Source organism: Dromiciops gliroides, chromosome X, assembly GCF_019393635.1.
Source record: "Dromiciops gliroides isolate mDroGli1 chromosome X, mDroGli1.pri, whole genome shotgun sequence".
Lineage (NCBI taxonomy): Eukaryota > Metazoa > Chordata > Mammalia > Microbiotheria > Microbiotheriidae > Dromiciops > Dromiciops gliroides.
The window spans coordinates 61,793,379-61,812,895 of record NC_057867.1 but is presented as its reverse complement, the minus strand read 5'-3'; the positions used below and the strand labels follow the sequence as shown (position 1 = coordinate 61,812,895).

General features: G+C 41.9%; 3 protein-coding genes across 5 annotated transcripts in view; 2 read left to right on the top strand and 1 right to left on the bottom strand.

Annotated features, from left to right (window-relative positions):
* Nucleotides 1–8,507, bottom strand: part of MAMLD1 (mastermind like domain containing 1) — a 660,207-nt gene extending 651,700 nt beyond the window's left edge. Inside the window, exons 1-2 of the mRNA XM_043974332.1 lie at nucleotides 8,414–8,507; nucleotides 6,857–6,951 (exon numbers count right to left, since the gene is read on the bottom strand). The gene's annotated coding sequence lies outside the window, so the exon portion shown is untranslated. The remainder of the gene's footprint in view (nucleotides 1–6,856; nucleotides 6,952–8,413) is intronic.
* The window catches only part of LOC122733967 (protein phosphatase inhibitor 2-like), a 114,831-nt gene extending 105,932 nt beyond the window's left edge, over nucleotides 1–8,899 (top strand). Inside the window, exon 2 of the mRNA XM_043974661.1 lies at nucleotides 8,719–8,899. Coding sequence (XP_043830596.1) covers nucleotides 8,719–8,899 — 181 coding nt within the window. The remainder of the gene's footprint in view (nucleotides 1–8,718) is intronic.
* LOC122733711 (protein EOLA1-like) lies at nucleotides 8,429–16,648 on the top strand. Of its 3 annotated transcripts, none has more exons than XM_043974335.1 (3): nucleotides 8,429–8,558; nucleotides 14,813–15,108; nucleotides 16,135–16,648. In XM_043974335.1, the coding sequence occupies exons 2-3, from the start codon at nucleotides 14,832–14,834 to the stop codon at nucleotides 16,377–16,379; spliced, it is 522 nt and encodes a 173-aa protein (XP_043830270.1). In that variant the 5' UTR covers nucleotides 8,429–8,558; nucleotides 14,813–14,831; the 3' UTR covers nucleotides 16,380–16,648. The 3 variants fall into 3 exon arrangements, with proteins under 3 accessions (XP_043830270.1, XP_043830271.1, XP_043830269.1); XM_043974336.1 differs by having other exon boundaries at nucleotides 8,479–8,594; XM_043974334.1 differs by lacking the exon at nucleotides 8,429–8,558 and adding an exon at nucleotides 9,060–9,285.
* The last annotated feature ends 2,869 nt before the right edge of the window (nucleotides 16,649–19,517 follow it).

Below are 19,517 nucleotides of genomic sequence, written 5' to 3'. Positions count from 1 at the left end.
TATCAGGAAATGATTGGGATAGAAAAACAAACAGCATCAATGCAACCTTAAATGAATGAATTTTTTAAAACTTCTCAAAAATAAAAAAAGAAGGTATGGATAAAAAGAGCTATGGCTGAGGTAGAATCAATAAGCCTTTTGGGAAAATCACTGAACTGGGAGTTAGGAGTTCAGGGTTCTAGCTCTGGCTCTGTTACTAACTAGAATGATCCCCTTGAGCAAGTCATAATAATAATTATTATTATTATAACAACAACAACAGCTAACATTTATGTAGTACCTACTATGTGTCAGGCACTATGCTAAGAGTTTTACAAATATTATCTCAGGGGACAGCTAAGTGGCACAGTGGATAAAGCACTGGTCCTGGATTCAGGAGGACCTGAGTTCAAATATGACCTCAGACACTTGACACTTACTAGCTGGGTGATGCTGGGGAAGTCACTTAACCCTCATTGCCCCACAAAAAACCCCAAATATTATCTCATTTGATTTTTATAACAAATCCTGGGAGGGAGGTTCTCATGATCCCCATTTGATAGATGAGGAAGGGTTAAGTGACTTGCCCAAGGTCACACAGCTAGTAAGTGTCTGAGGTAGAATTTGAACTCAGGCCTTCCGAATTCCAAGCCTGTGCTCTATCTACTGTACCATCAAGCTGCACTTAAGTGATTTCCCCTCTCTGGGCCTCAATTCCATGGTCCTTTATAGTTCCAAAAGCCTTTATTTCTAGAATTGGATGGTGTTGGAACAGCACAGTAGTTAAAGGATGGAAGACAGTAAAAGATAACTGAAGATGAAAGCCTATGTGGCTGAGGGTGGAGAAATAAAGATCTTAAGGGAGGAATAAATTTTTGTGGGAAACATGGTTAATTCTGTTATGGACACATCGCAGCCCAAGTACCAAACATACATGCAGATAGAGAGAAATACAGAACGAGAGCTCCTAGGGATGGGTGGGGCCAGAGACAGACACAGAAGCAATTTACATAGAAATTACAATTGAATCCATCGAAATAGATGGAATTAGCAAGAGGGAAAAAAGGGCCATGGATAGATTAAGGAGAGGAGAGGGGTGGTAAGAGGAGACAGATAGTTAGGAGAACAGAATGCATGCATTGTCTATCAAGAATATAGATAATTGATAAAAAAGGAAGTACCCCCACACACAAAGATATTTATAGCAATACTTTTTGTGGTAGCAAAGAACTGGAAAAAAGTAGATGCTCATCAATTGGAGAATGGTTAACAAATTGTGGGCCACAGATGTAATGAAATATTACTGTGCTGAAGGAAATAAGGAGCATGGTGAGTAGAGAGAAAAATGGAAAGGCTTAGATAAATATATGCTGAGCGAATTAGTCAGAGCCAGGAAAACAACATACAATGTGGCTACAACAATAAAAACAGAAAGAACAACCGTACCGTCACAACACAGGTGAAACCAAATGTTGCAGAACTGTAAAGAATAAACTTGGCCCCAAAGAAGAGATATGAGAACCCCCACTCCCCCAAGGGATCAGGCTCCATAAATGTGGAACACTGGATAGAACATTAAACTTTTTCAATGAGTTGATTGGTTTAACTGAATTTTTGTTTCTCTTCTTCCTGTTTTTTCCCCTTTCTTTAAAAAAATTTTTTGTTGTAAAGGATTGGCTCTTTGGGAGAGGGAAGGAAAGGGGATATAAGGGGAAATCTAGGTGATGTAAAAAGTGAAGATATGAATAAAAATCTGTTTTCTAAAAAGTTCAATGTCATGGGAGCTAAGGCAAGAAAAAGGAGCTGGTCAAAGTGACAGGTGCTACATAGAGATCAAGATGGGAAACCTTAAGCATTTGTAGCTTTGAATAAACTAAAGTAGGAAGAGTGGGAATGGAAGGAAATTTGAGAGAGTACTTACTATAAAAATGCTTTTCAGTGGGTAATATCATATATATATATGTGTGTGTGTATATATATATATAAAGACACACATACACAAATATATATTTTTTGAGGGCTTACTTCCTTACTTGGGGTATCTATGTCCAGTGGAACGATTATGGGTGCCTCTGTTGTAAGGAACTTAAAGGCTGATATTCAAATTATCTTGGGCAGATTTTTAAAGACCTAAGCCACCTAAAATCACCCCTCCAAAGCCTTCTAAATTCTAAAACAGCAACAAAATTATTAAGGCAATAATTAATGCTCATGTAACATCAAAAGAATTTTTAATTCAAATTACTGACACAGCAAAGTTCTGTTTCTATGTGACATAGGGAGCTAGGACCACTGGAGTCCATCTATATACCATGTATAGTTTATATTCTGTACATTTATGCATAATTTTGCTATTTCAAATGATTATAGTTTTATAATTGCTAAATCTTTGATTTTAGCAGAGTGTGATTTATTTGACGAGCAATCCTTGCATCAGGCACTCTACTCCAAATTCTAACATTTCCAATGAGAAAATACAATCGTTTACTACCACTAGAATGGGGCTTCCAGAATAGATATTTCTATAGGACTTTCACTCTCATTATAAGATTAAAGATGTAATTTTCACATTGCTTGTGCCTGGAATTGTTAAAAATCAAATACTTAAAAAGAGGCTGGAGAAAAGCATGGCCTGGTGTCAAAACTATAGTAATATCTTCTCATGATAAAGATCCAATAAGTTTTATAGTAAGCCCTTTCCCAAATACCCTAGCACAAATTCTTGAAATGATCAGGAATTCTATAAGAATATGTTAGCAGAAAAGATCAGGTCTCTTTCACAGCTAGGATTAGAGAAGAATTCTTATCTAAACAAGGGATAGAGGCACCACAAAAGGCAAAGCAGATCATTTTGATTGGAGGAAATTAAAAAGGTTTTATACAAACAAAATTAACAAACTAGAAGGGAAGCTGCAGACTGGATAAAACAATTTTTGCATTAAATATCTCTGATCAGGGTTTGGTATTCAAGATACATAGGGAACAAACATAAAGATATAAGATGGGATGGCTAGGTGGCACAGTGGATAAAGGACCAGTCAGGAAGACCTGAGTTCAAATGCAACCTCAGACATTTACTATCTGTGTGACCCTAGGCAAGTCACTTAACCCTGATTGCTTCCCAAAGAAACCATTCTTTAATGGACAAATGGTCAAAAGATATTAACAAACCACTCTCAAAAAAATTGCAAGCAATTATTAAACATGTGAAAACACTGTTCTGAATCACTAATAAAGCAAAACAAACTCTGGGGGTTTACCTCCTACCAAGCAAACTGACAAAGATGGCTAAAGATCCAAATAGTCAGTGTTAAAGGAACTCTGCTAAGACAAGCATACTAATACACTGTTGGTGGAGCTGTGAAGTGGTCCAACCATTATGGGAAGCAATTTAGAACTGTGCTAAGAAAGTGACTAAAATGTCCATACCTTTTGACCAAGAGATTCCACTGCTAGGCATATACCCCTAAGTAGGTCACAGATTTTTTTAAAAATTCCATAAAAGCCAAAATATTTATAGAAGCATTTTTTGTAGTAGCCATCAGCAGAAGAATGGCTAAACAAACTGGACATGAATGAAATGGAGTATTGCTATATTGTCAAAAATGATGAATGTGCTAAATACAGAGAAGCATGGGAAGAACATGACCTGATGCAAAGTGAATCAATCTGGACCAGGAAAACAATCTACACAACAATGTAAATGAAAAGAACAAACAACAAAATAAATGAAACTTGAAACTAAATCCTATAATGAAGAAGCTTGCCCCGCCCCCAAAAGATAAAAACATGTGAAAAGACAACTTCCCCTCCTCACCCTTACTCATTTGCAGAGGTGGGGGTCCATTTAACTGCATTTAGCATCAGGATTTTTCACTGTGTGGATGAATTTTATAGAATTTCTTTCCTCTTAAAAAATTGTTAGAAGCAATGACTATGGGAAGGGGAAGAATACAGGGGGAAATATAAAGAATGTAGAAAGAAAAGGTCAATAAAATTTATTATTAAAAGGAAAAAGTATATTGCAAAGTCAACACTTTCAAAACTGGGAAAAAAGACACAACAACAGCAATGTAAATGGAGAGAACAAGAAGTCCTATAAAGATCAAGCATGACCCCAAAGAAAAGAAAAGAGAATGTGCCTTCCTTCTTTGCAGAAAGGGGATAGAAACTATGGGTGTGGAACAATAGATGTTGAACTTGGTGGAAATGTTTGTTAATTTTGCTGAAGTGTTTTTTTTACCTTTTTTGATTCTTTGTAACAGGATTGAAGGGGAAAGAAGAGAGAAATAGTGATAAATGGAGGTGACCAAAAACAAAACAAAAGACATCAATAAAAATTTTGTAAATTTATTTAAAAATATAAATGATCAGGGATGTTCCTTCATATATCATCAACAAACTTACTGCAAGTGAGACAAACAGGGAAGGGAAAGTTGACAAAAGAAAGTCCTTATGGACTTAGTGGTGACACACATAATAACTTTTGAAGGCTGCCAACAAATCAAAGGACAGCACAGCGCCTTACGCATAGTAGGCAGTTAACAAATGGTTTTTGTTTAATGAAGATGATGTTTTTAGGGGCTATGAAATCACTTGGCAGCAGGTTGTTTTGGTATTTGATTCAATAATTGATTTTGTATCCATATCTCTCTCACACACACACACTACCTGGAGGTCATGTAGCTATAGGTCCTTCATGCCACTTTTATGAGAAAGGCAAATAACTCCAAAGAAAAATAATATCAGTGACTTTGTTGGGTAAGCAAGTTCCAGGATATCTGCTAGGATTCAAATCCTCTTCATCCTTACATCCTACCCCATCAACATATTATAATTTGCAAGGATGAGTTGAGTATCTCACCATAACTGATGTTCATAATGATCTGAAGTCATCCAGAAGAGGTTAAGTTGTGTTGTTATAAATATCACACATTTATGTAATACTTTAAGGGGGTTTTTCTTCCTGGAAAAAAAAGCCCATTCCTAGCCAATGATTCTATTCCTCTCACCTACAGAGAAGTACTTCAGGCATGTCATACAATCCACTCACTAACTTCGAGCTCGAAGGTCACAGTAACCTTTAAGGATCAAAGTTCACAGTCACTATTTTGTACTGCCAAAGCAGGGAAGACTGGAACAGATTTTAGAAATATTTTTGTTAAAAAAAAAATACGTTGTAGTACCTCACACATCTGGAAAATCCACTTAACCAAGTGGCAGAGAAAGGAAGCTATGTGACCTGAAAAGATCCATTGGTGTTGGTGGCATCTCCACTGAAAGTCACAAACCCTCTATACCATCAGGGACAGTAAGCATGAGTTGCAGTGGCCCAAAACATTCATATCACTAGGTTTGCCAACTTTTTGTCTATAAAACACTTTGAATTTAGTTAAGCTGATTGCCAGATTAAAGACCCTTTTACAGCTTGTTTGGGCCTGCCAGAACTGATGGTCAGCTGGCAAGGCTTTTGAGAATACAGGTTAACTTCTAAGCTATAAGAGACAATCAGAGAAGTACTTTGGTGAAGAAATCACTGTATTGATATGGAATAAACCCAGAAACCTGAAAAAAAGGCTACATATCAAATATTGGAACCACATGGGCCTGCATGAAAACAAAATCTAACCAATGGAAGTAGGTCTAATAGAATACAGATGTGATACTGTCTACTTAGTGTCAGGAAAGATGCTGGCTACTGGGCCAAAATGGAACACTACCCAACCTGCTTATGCAGAACTCCCTCTTCCTTTTCGTGGACTTCCCTTTTTTTGACACTTTTCTTTAGAAACCGGTCACTGGGGGCAGCTAGGTGGCACAGTGGATAGAGCACCGGCCCTAGAGTCAGGAGGACCTGAGTTCAAATCCGGCCTCAGACACTTAACACTTACTAGCTGTGTGACTCTGGGCAAGTCACTTAACCCCAATTGCCTCACTAAAAAAAAAAAAAAAAAAAAGAAACCGGTCACTGTCTTCTAATATAAAGAAATGCTAAATAGGGAACAATAAATAGCAGTTAAAAGCAAGACCACTTCAGGATTGAAGAAGGCAAGCTTTTTTTTTTTAACTGGAATATAGTTTTTGGATGAACACTTACTAATTTGGTCACATTTACATATGCAACAAACTATTAGAAACTTGATGAAATCCCATAAATTTCTTCAGCTGTCACTCCCTATACAGACCAAGGGAAATTGAAGAGAATTAATCCATATTCTTTTTACTTCCTCAGTGAATTAAAGCTACTGTATTTTTTGGTGCCTCTCCCTCCTCTCCCCTTCCTTCCTTCCTCCCACCCTTATCAAACCTCACAGAAGTTGGACCCTTGCTTTTCAACTCCCAGAGGGAGAAGAGTAGGAAGATGCTTATTTTCCTGGTACTTCTCAGTATACACATAAGATACTGATGTATCACCTAATTTTCAGAAATAGATATCTAATAGACACATAATTCTCCCAAACAACTGCATGAGGTACAAAAGGACTGGGGTCTGGACCATTTCTAAAAAGCTACAACTTCCCAATTTTAAAGAATTCGTTTTCAAAATCATAGGGTCATAAGTCTAGAGCCAGAAGGGACTGCAGTGACCATCTACTTGTAACCCCCTCCTTTTACAGATGAAGAAACTGAGGCCTAGAAAACTGAAGGGACTTGTCCAAGGTATCACTGGTCAAAAGCATCAAAGGTAGGATTTTGAACCTAGAGTTCTGTCTACAGTAGAAAGTGATTTAGTTCAATAAGGCAGGACCAGATCTTTTACAGTGGTAATGACATTTCAAAGGGAATGGCTTATACTGTGTGCACAGGAGCACCCAACTATCCAGGCCAAGGAGGAGAATATTTGGTACCTAATTTGAATCTCTGGGTGTTTTCTTACCTATCAGGCAACAGAATGTACTCTTTCCATCTCAACTCATCCACAGTTTGCCAGTGAACTTCAGTATGAATCCAACAGATAACAGGAGCCTCTCACTAGGAGGAAAAAAGAGGCAATTTCTTTTGACCATATTAAGTCCTGGAGTTACCCCCAAGGTTATCTTGTATTCCATAGCATGATGGGTTTAGAGCCAGAAGGAGCTGAACAGGCCATTGAGTCCAATCATCTCATTTCACAGATGAAAAAACTAAGGCAAACAGAGGTTAAGAGACTTGCCCAGGGTCACAGCTAAAAAGTGTCAGAGGCATGATTTGATTATGAGCCCAGTCCCCTATTTACTGCACTATCTAGCCGCCTTTGTTTTATATAGTAATAACAATAACAGTTAGCAATTTTATAGTAGTTTAAGGTTTGCAGAGAACTTTACATAGACACGGTATCCCAAAAGTCTTAGTTTATTAAAGCGGTTAAGAGCGCACAAAGACTTTTGGGACACGGAGCACAGGAACTGTTTCATTTAGATGTTTGTAACCCTAGGGCCTAACACAGTGCCTGGCAAATAGGTGAAGCTCAATCAATGCTTGGCGATTGACTGGCTGAGATCCTCTGTCAGGGGATTCGAATGTGATTCTGGTTTTGCTATTTTTTTCCTAACTGGGGCATTTGGGACAAGCCCCTTTTATTCATCCGTTCAACAAGCATTTTATCAAGTGCCTAATAAGTGTGAAGCACTGCCCTAGACACTGTCCTCACTGAGCCCTGTCCTCAAGGAGATTGCGTTTTAGTGATGGAGAGGGAGGAGAAAAATATGCACCCAAACATAAACTATATCCAAAGTGAATCCAAAGTAATTTAAGGCCTAATGTCAGAAGTGCTACTTGAGGCCTCAGTTTTCTCATTTATTAACTGAAGGAGTTGGACTACATGGCCTCTAAGTTTCCTTCCAAATCCCAATGAATCAATCAGTGATCCTGAGATACAGATCCTAAGGCATCCAGGCCCGCCAATGCTGTGTGACTCCTAATCCCAGCCCAAGTACTTTTCAGGTGTAAAGCTATGACAGACTATCTGGTGTAGCTCCTGCTTGTAGCCTGTTATGTGGCCCTGGGCAAGAGTCCCCTTCCTTCCCTGGACCTCGGTGAAAGAAGCCAGTTGGTTGAGATGAATTTTAATCCAGCTCAGCCATTTTGCAGCTCATTCCCAGCCCCTGCCACACACAGAGACATCATATACACAAATTACACACACAGTATACACAGGCACCACAGCCATAGCCACACACCGAATCCACACAAAGCATGGACAGACGCCCCAAGTGGACACACACAAACCCACACCCACACACCCACACAGCACACAGACCTAACACAGAAACAACACTCACAAAGTATACACTCAGTCCAAAGGTCCGCACACACGACACTGACACACACATAGACATCGACACACACATAGACACAGACACACACACAGACACAAACACACACACAGACACACACACACACAGACACACACAGACACACACACACACACACAGACACACACACACACACACACCGGCCCGAGGCTCCTCCCCAAGCTCCTCCTCCTCCTCCTCCTCCTCCTCCTCCTTTCACCGCCCGGCCGGGCAGCCCACTGCTCCCCGTGGCTCGCCGCTGCCCTCCCGCCGAGGCTCCGCTCTGCTCTCCTGCACTCCCTCTCTGTAAGCAAGCTGCGCTGCCCGCCACCCGCCCGCCCGGTGGGTCGGCGGGGTAGAAGGGGCGGGGCGGGGCGCCCTCTTCTCCCCGGGGCCGGCAGCGCCTCCCCCTCCCTCGCCTTCCTCCCTCGCCCCCCTCCCTCGCCTTTCTCCCTCCCCCCCCCAGGAGTGCCCTTCAGCCCTCTGCCCACAAATCCCCACGCCCCCTCCCGCTCGGGCTCCCGCCGGGGCCCCCGGAAAGCACTAGGCCGCCTCTAGGCCCTTCCATCCTGTTTCTGCCGGCGTCTGGCCCAGCCCGCTACGTCCCCGTCCGGGTCCAGGTCCTGTCCCGGGGCTTTCCGAGCTGAAGGGACTGCGCCCCCGGGCGGTCGCGGCGGCGGCGGTCTTGGTGGCGGCGACGGCCGTGGTGGCGGCGGCGACGGCAGCTACTGCTACTGCTACTGCTGCCGAAGGCCCAAGAATCTCTCCTCCCCCCCCCTCCCTTTTCCCTCCTCCCCCCTCCCTTTCCTTGCGGCCCCCTCCCCCTCCTTCCCGAGTCCTGGGCCGGAAAACAGCCTGGCTGCCTAAGCCCGCCAGCCAGGGCCCCCCAGTTTAGAGCAGGGTGGGGGTCGCAAAGTCAAGGTTGATGGGAGTGGGCTGATAGAAGGACAGGGGGAAGCCTCCTGCAGTTCTATGACGCAAGGCCTCGTGGCACAAGCCGTTTGGAATCCTAGAGATGCAGCTGTGGCCTTGGGCAAGTCACTGGCTCTCTCGGGCCGTAGTTTTCTTATCTGTAAAATGAGGGGGTTAGACTAAGCGACGGGGGTGGGGTTGGGGTGAGGGGCCGCGGACGAGGGGGGGGCGTGGCTCATCTAGTGCTAAATCTATGATCCTGCGAACCTCCTTGGGTGCTGTCAACATCCTTTGAATTTCAGTGTCCTGGGGCCAAGCCAGGGTTGCCGGACCTAGCAGTGTCCCACCCCATCCATTTATTACCCAGCTTAATCTAAAAGCTCTGGACGGTGGGACACAGCAGCCAAAATGGAAGCCCCTCTCCCCCATACACCCCACTTCTGCTGAGACGTGCTTTTGGCTTCTCTGGAATGGCCCCCAGCCCCGCCTGCTGAAATCAGATCAGAGACTCAGGTTCAAATACATCCTCTTCTAGGATGAGTTCTCTGACCACCCTCTTGCACCCCTGAGCGACGTGCTCCCTCACCCCTTCACCTAGACTGTAATCTCTATGAAGACCCGGGATCAGGTCTCTTTTATCCTTGTATTCCCTATAGAATAGGATCTGATAAGATGTGGGCTGAATGAATGAATGAATGAATGAGAATGGAGGGGAAAAAGAAGCAACAGGTGTAAAATGATCTTTGTGCCAAACTCAGAGACATTGATGTTGATTACCCTCACTGAAGTGTTTCAAGGAAAATGCTTCTTCAGCCTAAAAGGCCCAGAGAAGCGGGAGTTGTCATTCTTCTCATATTCCCTCATTTTCACCTCAAGCCCTCATAGCCTGTAGCATAGAGTATTTTCCCATATGGGGTCATGTTTTGGTAGGTGTTGCCAGCATTTGGCAAGCAACAGAGCTGTTTAGATGATGCTGAGGTGATTAAAAACTGGCTCCTACTCTCCTATAGTTCACAGTCCCTGCCAGGCAGAGATGGCAGCCTATGGTGTTGACAAGTGTGTTGATAATCTCATTCCCCAAAGTTCTCTTTTTTTTTCAAGTGAGGCAATTGGGGTTAAGTGACTTGCCCAGGGTCACACAGCTGGTAAGTGTTAAGTGTCTGAGGTCGGATTTGAACTCAGGTACTCTTGAATCCAGGGCCAGTACTCTATCCACTGCACCACCTAGCTGCCCCAAATGTTCTCTCTTGACCCTTCTCCACTCCTCTTTTAACTCTCCCATTTCAGTTGTCTAAAGTGGGTACTGAGCCCCAGGCTAGGATTAAGATCCTCCAATTATCAAAGCCATGCTGGGTTCCCCCTTTCTTGGCACCGTGTATACATATACACATATCATGTATGTGTTTCATGTTAGTAAATAGAAAGAAGGTAAGAACAGTCTCCAAGAATCAGGCTAAGTAAGACAAGATGCCTCGGCCCAGTAGAGCTATCTTAAAGATGGGCAGGATACAAAAGATCTGGTTTGAGGCAGTTCATGTGAAAAAGACCAAGGTGCAGGACTCTATGAAGTGTAGCCCAGGTGTTCTGCAAGTATTACCCATCAAGTACTTAGTGCTAGGGCATTCAAAAACAAACAAACGATAGGGAGCCGATGCTGGCAATACCAAGAAAATAGTAGGTATTCAATAAATAGGAATTAATTGATTTTATATCCTCCAGCCTCTTGTAATCCTTTGTGCCAAATGGAGATGTTTAATCTATCCGTTGTTCTTGTTCAGTGGCGTCCAACTCTTTGTGACCCTATTTGGGGTAAAAATACTGGAGTGGTTTTCCATTTCCTTCTCCAGTCCATTGTACAGATGAAGAAACTGAGGCAAACAGGGTTAAGTAACTTGCCCAGGGTCACACAGCTAGTAAGTGTCTCAGGTTGGTTTTGAACTTAGGAAGGGTTTTCCTGCTCTCCGGCCCAGTGTTTTCTCCACTGATCTGCCTAGCTGTCAGTTTGCTCTCTTTTTAGTATCTAGAATGAAATGGATCTCAGAAGCCATTTAGTTCAGCTTCCTTTTACAGATGAGTCTACTGAGGCCCAAGGAGAATAAATGACTCCCTGGTTTACATCCTAAGTTCTGTACAGATAGGAACTATTTCTGTGCAAATCACTTTCTGTAGCACTTACTGACTGACTGTGAGATAATAGTAATGAACATATTAATTGGCGGGAGAGTTGAGGCTTCTGGAGGGTGTCCGGCTGCCCATGAGACATGAAGTTGAAGGTGGAACCTAGTTCTGTAAGCTGTCTCATTTTTCTTTACAACATCCTAGGTGTTGGATCTTCAATCTTGAAATTGTGGGTCAGAAAGCATCATTTCTTCCGCATGTGTATATTATAGTATATAACATTAGATCCCATATGATATTAGAATATTTGATGGACTCCTTCACCCTGGCAGGGAGCAGGACAAAGAGGAAGGACCACTGGGGGCCTAGCAGAAGAAAGAAAACAAGACTCGAAATCAGAGTTTGGGAGGGCTTCTGAGAACATCTTGTCCGTTGTGTATCTGGATAGCGATCCCTTCTCCAAAGACTTTCTCTCCCAAACAGTTATCCAGCGAAAGGGAATATATCTCCTGTGGTAGCACATTATACTTTTACACAGCTTAGATTGCCATGAAGTTATCTTTTTTAACCGAGATTCTTAAGCATCCAGTGAACTTGGGGTTTTTTTTTAAAATACTCTTTAAACTATTTCCATATACTGCTTACCTTTCTAATCCTGTGTATTGTTTTATGCCTTTAAAAGCCTTATTATGAGAAGGGGTCCCTAGGCTCCCCCAGATTTCCAAAGGGGTTCATGACACAAAAACAGTTAAGACCCCACAGTGGCTGTTGTTCCCCTCTTCCCCAGGCTAAAAATGCTCACGTCCTTGGACAAGTCTCATCTGGATGGTTTCCAATCATCTCCCTATACTAGCTACCCCCTGGATCTACTCCAATTTGTCAGTGACTTTCCTGAAATGTGCCCCAAATTGAACCAAATACTTTAGATAGTATTTGGTCAGTGCAGAAAACAGTAGGACTGTCCCCTCCCTGGCCCTTGACACTCTGCCTCTGTTCAGGCAGGCTAAGAATGGTTCCCTCAGCTGTTTTTGGCTCTCAAGCCACCCAGCTGACTCATTTTGAGCTTACTCTTCACTAAAACCTCCAGATATTTTTCAAATAAAGTTGTTTGCCCATGCCTCCTAGATCCTGTTCTTGTGCAATGGATTCTGACTCTTGCTTCGGTTGTCTAACTTTGGGGTCATTAACCAGAACTGCTGCTGAAAATCTCTTCTCTAACTTGGCTCTCAAAGGTGTTGGTTCTCTAAACTTAATGTTTATTGTGATGAGGACCTCTTTGGAGTGCATCATAACTTCAGGATGCTATCTGCTGGTCTTCTCTTGCCTCTCTTTGGTTGGAATTGCTTTATATACTTGATTATGTCGCTGCAATACAGATAGAGAAATAGATAGATAGATAGATAGATAGATAGATAGATAGATAGATAGATAGAGCGAGCTGCTATATATATTGTGTGGAATTGCTTTATATACTTGATTATATAGCTACTATATATAGCTGCAATATTATACACACACACACACACACACACACACACACATACAAAGTAATGTGATTATATGATTTATTTCTATTTTGCAGATGAGAAAGTGGAGTCAGATGAAGTGAAGTCACTTTCCTTAGGCTACATGGAAGCAGAATTACAGTTTAGTACTTCTGGCCTGAAAGTTCTAGCTGTCAGTTAGGGAAGGGGGAGGGGAAGGGCATACATATTTATAGACCACTTACCACTCTGCTCACTCGCTTTTACAAATATCTCATTTGATCCTCACAACAACCCTCTGAGAGAGAGAGAGAGAGAGAGAGATGCTGTTGTTATTCCCATTTTCCATTTGGGGAAACTGAGACAATCAGAGGTTAAGTGACTTGCTCAGGGTCACATAGAGAGTAAGGGTCTAAGGCCAGATTTAAATTCAGGTCTTCCTGACTCAAAACCCAGAACTCTATCCACTGGGTCACTGTTAGATGGAATATATAAACTCACTTCACAATTACACTCATTCATTGGGACTCCACTGGTTTACAAATTGTGCTGGTTGAAAATTACTTTTGTGCTGCTCTAACTACAGGAAGAAAAGGAATCGAGGCTGCTTAAGTAAATTACAGTTATCCCTTCCACATCATGGGAATTAGGGGTGCAGCACCCCGAGAGCTGAAAAATCTGTGCAAAATTCTTTGGCCCTCCCTTCATACCAGAGAAGAAGTCTGATTTTCTTCCTTTTCTTTTATGGGGTGTTTACAGGACCTTATTGTAAAATTTGGGTTGATATTTTACAATGCTACACATATATTTTATGCATTTCTGAGTTTCTAAACTTTTTCTGTGTTGCCCACTGGCCTTCTGCTGCCTCCACAAAACTCCCCCCAAATTCCCGTTTAATTCTTATGCTGACCCTGGATATATGGAAACCATTATGGGTAAAGTTGTGATGTGGCAGGGATAACTGTAATGAATTGTTTAAACAAGGCAGTTGTTTAACCCAGTTTAGAGTAAAGGCAAATGGTGTATTCAAAAGCCTACTTCAGTTGCAGAATTTTCTTTCAAACAATGTATGTGCTAATTAGGTTTAATTAGAGTGGATATATAGGTATGTCTACAAAGATATGTACATATAGGCAAGTATATAGAGATATACAAATATAGGGATGGAATGATTGATTGATTGATTGGATAGGGACAGAGGGCTGGGCTTGGAATAGGAAGACTTAAGTTCTGACTGTTATTAGCTATGTGGCCCTGGGCATATAATTTAACTTCCAGATTTCTCTGGTACTTTTCTCCTACAGTTTGGGTTTTAATGTGCTTTGGTGGACAGAATTCCCCACACTGATCACAGGCCCTCTGAATTCCTATTTGCTTAAAGCGCTAGTAGTATTCTCTAAGGCATAGCTCTGAACTCTCAATGTTCACTTCTCCATCAACAGAGTTGTAGACTTGAACATAAGAAAGGCCACATTCTTTAAAAAATGCTCTCTACCTTAGCTCTTCTCAGCAATACAATTCTCTAAGACATTTCCAAAGGACTCATGATGGAAAATGCTATCCACATCCAGAGGAAGAACTATGGAGTCTTAATACAGATGGAGGCATACTATTTTCACTTTTGTTTTGTGTTTTGCTTTTTCTTTCTCTTGGTTTTCCCCTTTTGTTCTGATTCTTCTCTCACAACATGACTAACGTGGAAATATGTTTAACATGATTGTACCTGTATCAGATTGCTTGCTGGCTTTGGGGAGGGGAGGGAGAAAAATTTGGAAATCTAAATCTTACCAAAATAAATGTTGAAAACTATCTTTACATGTAATTGGGAAAAAAGAAACTATTAAGTGAAAAAATAATTTTAAAAATGCTTAGTGATCCGTCCCTGCTCCACAATTGTACTTTTCCCCCTGGTTTATGTGGGTAAAGTGTTTCTGCTTGTGGTAGTTGCCAGGGAGTCAGGAGCACTAATGGGCATGGGGAGGCAGATGAGGATGGTATTGTATGCTCTGATGGTTTGCTGACCCTTTTTTTTTAAACTTGAAATAGGGTGAAAGACTAATCATACATGAATCAGAGGCTTGAGAAAGAGATGAAGTTTGGCTGTCTTTCCTTCCGTCAGCCTTATGCTGGGCTGGTCCTAAACGGAGTCAAAACCCTAGAGACTCGTTGGCGTCCTTTGCTGGCAGACCAGCATGGCTGCACCATTGCTATTCACATTGCTCAGAAAGACTGGGAAGATGAATCATGGAAGTATATACTGGTGGACAGGCTCGGGATGACAAGCACTCAAATTCAGGCGTTAATGGATGAAGGGGAGAAATTTGGTAGAGGAGTTATTGCTGGTGAGTGACCTTTGACCTTGGGCATAGCTGGGCCTTAGTAAATTAGGCTTGGTCCGATTGAACTGAACAGAATAGTCTTGACCTACCAAAAAACCTCATATACATAGACTTCTTCCCTTAAAAGACATATACATACATATAGACACATACGAATTTACCCAACATTCATTGTGATCTTGTAGAAACATCATTGAATTTGAAATCTCAAGACCTGGATTCATTTCCTAGCCGTGTCCACTAACTCAGTGCATGACTTTGAACCATTTAGACCTCAGTTTCCTCCTCTGTTGAATGAGAAGATTGGACTAGAAAGCCTCAGAGGGTCCCTTCCATTTCCAAATCTAAGATATTGTGATCTTATGAAGAGTTTATCTTTCTGACCCCTTTTGGCTCTAATGATTTAGGAATTCTGTATAAGCATCTCAGTGTTTCAGGATCTTGGAGGGTCGTGGGGTTGGCAGTGGTGGTAGTGGTAATAGGCTGGTGCTTTTGTCGGTAGGTGTGTATTTTTTTTTAAATAAAATGCTACGTGAGGGGCAGCTAGGTGGTGCAGTGGATAGAGCACCGGCCCTGGAGTCAGGAGGACCTGAGTTCAAATCCAGCCTCAGACACTTAACACTTACTAGCTGTGTGACCCTGGGCAAGTCACTTAACCCCAATTGCCTCACTAAAAAAAAAATCTAGCAATGTAGAGAGGGAGGTTAGCTATGGTCTGTAACATCCTTCTTTGGGTAAATTAATACTCTTCCTATTGCTCATTTTTCACATAGAGAGCTGTGCTCTTTTTTTTTTTTTTTTAGGCAACAGGGGTTAAGTGACTTGCCCACGGTCACACAGCTAGTAAATGTCACGTGTCTGAGGCCGGATTTGAACTCAGGTACTCCTGAGTCCAGGGCCGGTGCTTTAACCACTGCGCCATCTAGCTGCCCCCATAGCTGTGCTCTTTTAATAACTGAAATATTTCATATGTCTTGTTCAATCAACTAAAAAAAATCCCTTCGTGTGCTCTTCTTTCCTTCTCTCCAGGACTTGTTGACATTGGGGAAACATTGCAGTGTCCTAGAAATCTGGCTCCGGAGAAGATGGTGGACCTAGAGAATAACGCTGTGCTGACCGACTTGAGACAAAAGTACCTAACAACACTTTCAAACCCAAGATGGCTCTTAAAACCAGTACTTGCTAAAGGTGGGAAGGATATATTTCAAGTCAAGATCCCCAGAGAACTGATCCCTGTGGAGCAAGGAAGTTTTATCATGGCTTCCCAAGAATAAAGTTGCAGAGAACTGAGCCAAACATCTTGAATGGATACGAGCCATACTGTAAATTCCTTTTATTGTATTAATTGCACGAGATGTCCTCTACAGGAAAAAAAACCCATCATTTCTCAAAACCAGATCAGTGGGAATCGTGATTTTCAAGCTAAAGCATCCGTGAGGTATATATCTTTTTCACCTATTGACGATAATGTTTCAGATCATGAGGTCTAATGCAGACAGTGATATCGGTCAATAAATGTCATCATGTTACTATTTTTATCCTATTTCAGTTCTGTTCATTTCAAGACTAATAATAAGGCATTTTTAAAAGAGGTTGTTGTTCTGTTGGGCTTGGTTTTATGTGCTTTCCTGTGATAATTCTAGTAAAAATGGCATTATGGGTCTTACACAAGGCTATTATTGCTCATATCAGGCTCTCAGTCAAAACAGATATTGATTGGGAAAGCCTTATTCAAGATCTCAACAATGCTAAGATTGAAACTAATTTGAGAAATAGGGGTATCAATCCCTCTTTCTTTTGATATCATAGACGTTTCCTGATATAGCCTCCCTCCCCCCTCCCCCCCTTCTCCCTCCTCCCCCCTTCCCCCCATGGAACCCTTCCTTGACATACAGCAAGATAACAGACATAGGAACAGTCTGATAGTGAAAGGAGAGAGGCCTTTAACTAATCTGTGTACCATCAACATGTTTAAAAATAACTTTTATTCTATCAAAAAAAATGTCCCTCCCTTCCCCCCCCCAAACATTCTTCAGTTGGTAAAAATTAACATCCTCTGACTTTCTCCCTCTTTCCAGATTTTAGGATAAAGTGATATATAATAGTATACTCTCTCACTATCTACCTAGTCCTTAATTCCCATATAATCTGGTTTCCATCCTCCACTTTATCAATCCTGTTTTCCTTAAGGTCACCAAATACCAAAAAATTTTAAATCCTTGGCTAAGTGGCTTTAAAAATAAAAGTTTTCTTGATGCCTTTTTTACATCACAGTTACTGCCAGATAGATCTATCCCTCCCTCCCAGTCCCTGTCTTAATACTACCACCTAGTGAGCCTGCCCTTGGGAAAAAAAGAAAAACGAGGACATTACTGTCAGCATATACAGAAATCCGCACCTGTAGCTGGCTTCCATCTCTCCAAGAAAAGGAGAGAGGGACAGTTAATGGCCTTTTAAAAGTCTTTATCCTTTTGATTTCCTGATTTTCCTCCCAACTCTCGCGTATTCTTTATTCTCTTGCACCTTGAATGTAGATATCCCAGAGTCTTCTCTCCTGAACCCTCTTCTCTTTCAGTCTCTCTCAGAGCTTTTTCATCTGTTCCTATGGCTTCAACTAGCACCTCTTTCACTAATCTTTCCTATATTCCCCTCCTTAATCCTACTGGATTCCCCCCCTAGCCAGGTGTACTGTCACCCTCCCTAGGACCCCATCCCCTAGCAGTTAATACCTCTCATTAAGTGGGTCATGTGAGCATCTAGGTGGCACAGTGGATGGAATGCTAAACATGGAGGCAGGAAGATAGGAGTTTAAATCCTGCCTTAGACACATCCCTGGGTGACCCAGGGTAACCTCGGTTTCCTCATTGGTAAATGGATAATAATAGCACCCATCTCTCAAAGTTGTAGTGAAGATTAAATGAGGTCCTGTATGAAAAGCACGACATAAATGCTAGCTGTCATTATTATGCTTTATTGTTGATTTCATTCGTCCTTCGTCCTCCAAGAGGACCATGACATTGGGAGGTGATGCCATGACTTGAACTGAATTGGATTGAAGGGAGGGAGGGCTGTGCAAAGTCTCCCTCTCTCCTGCAGAGCCATCTGGGGCCAGTGGCAAGATACAGAGCAGGCCGACTAGAGATGGCCCCGGATGTTTAAGGAAATTGGGGTTAAGTGACTTGCCCAGGGTCACACAGCTACTAAGTGTCTGAGGTGAGATTGGAACTCAGATCCTCCCAACTTCAAGGCCAGTGCTTTATCCACTGTGCCACCTAGCTGCCCCTGTGTGTTGTATTAAGCTTGTGTTTACATACTTGTGCTATCTGCCTTACTAAATGATCATCTTCATCTTCATACCCCCTGCTGTGCCAAGCACAGCCCCTTTACAGAGTATATATGTGCTGAATAAATGGTCAGAATCCCCTCTGTCGAATCCAGACTAAGGAACCCTCAGGCAAATCTTTCCTCTATTCAATATTTTATTTTAGGAGTGAATATCTTTGCAAAAAAAAAACCACTCCTATGTTCATCATGACAGGCTGATGAAGTATAAGGCGTTGAGGGGGGGGAAAGGCAGAGAGAGAACGCTGGTTAGATTTTTTTTAAATAGTTTAATTTGTATAGATTTTTATAAAGACAAAAATAGGATCATTGTATTCATTACCAAACTGTAATCATTTTAGTCAGAAGACCTCTGTGCACCCTGGGGTATTTCCTACTTGGCTCATGGCCCATTGGTGTAGCAGTTGCATACAGGGCAACACTGGGCCGAGGAAGAAACCTGCTGTTCACTGGCCTGTACTAAGGGGGCAGTTGATCCTGTAGCCATAAACATGGTAAACCATGGGTTATATAATGGCATTAAAGTAGTAATTTGAGCATTTAGACACATAACATTTGGGTAGAATGAAGTTGGTATCAGCCCCACAACGGGAAGGTCAATGGGCACGACTGGTTGTAGGGGTATAAAAGAACTGAATGCAATGTTGTTTTGGACTTCCACAGGATGAATTTGGGGTTGGGTTTGTTGGGGATGGCTAGCAGAATTCTCTAAAGGCCATGGTGGGGGAGTGGCATAAGCATGGATCCTCTTTTTCTGGGCATACTGGGATTTCTTCAGCATCTTTTTTCCTTTCTTGGCTATTACCCGCCTGTTATACCAAGCCATTCTGGACTCCATAAAGGAAAGCTGTCTTTTCGGGCCCCAGGCTCTCTTTCTTTTGGAGAAAGGAGGGATAAAGCTTGATGGAACACTGTTCTTAATGCCTACTCTTCTTTTCATTCTTTGAATCAGGAAAGGGCAGTCTCTTCTAAAGTTGAAATTGCGATAGATCTACAAAGAAATCATAGTCATTGTCAATTAGCCATAAGCCCACAAAGATCTCAATTTGCTGTTTACAGGTTAAAAAAAA

Bases quoted from the DNA above. Each gene is read 5' to 3' on its own strand.
- LOC122733711 (XM_043974335.1), top strand. From the start codon at position 14,832: ATGAATCAGAGGCTTGAGAAAGAGATGAAGTTTGGCTGTCTTTCCTTC. The intron at 15,109-16,134 runs GTGAGTGACCTT...CCTTCTCTCCAG, and splicing joins TGGTAGAGGAGTTATTGCTG to GACTTGTTGACATTGGGGAA.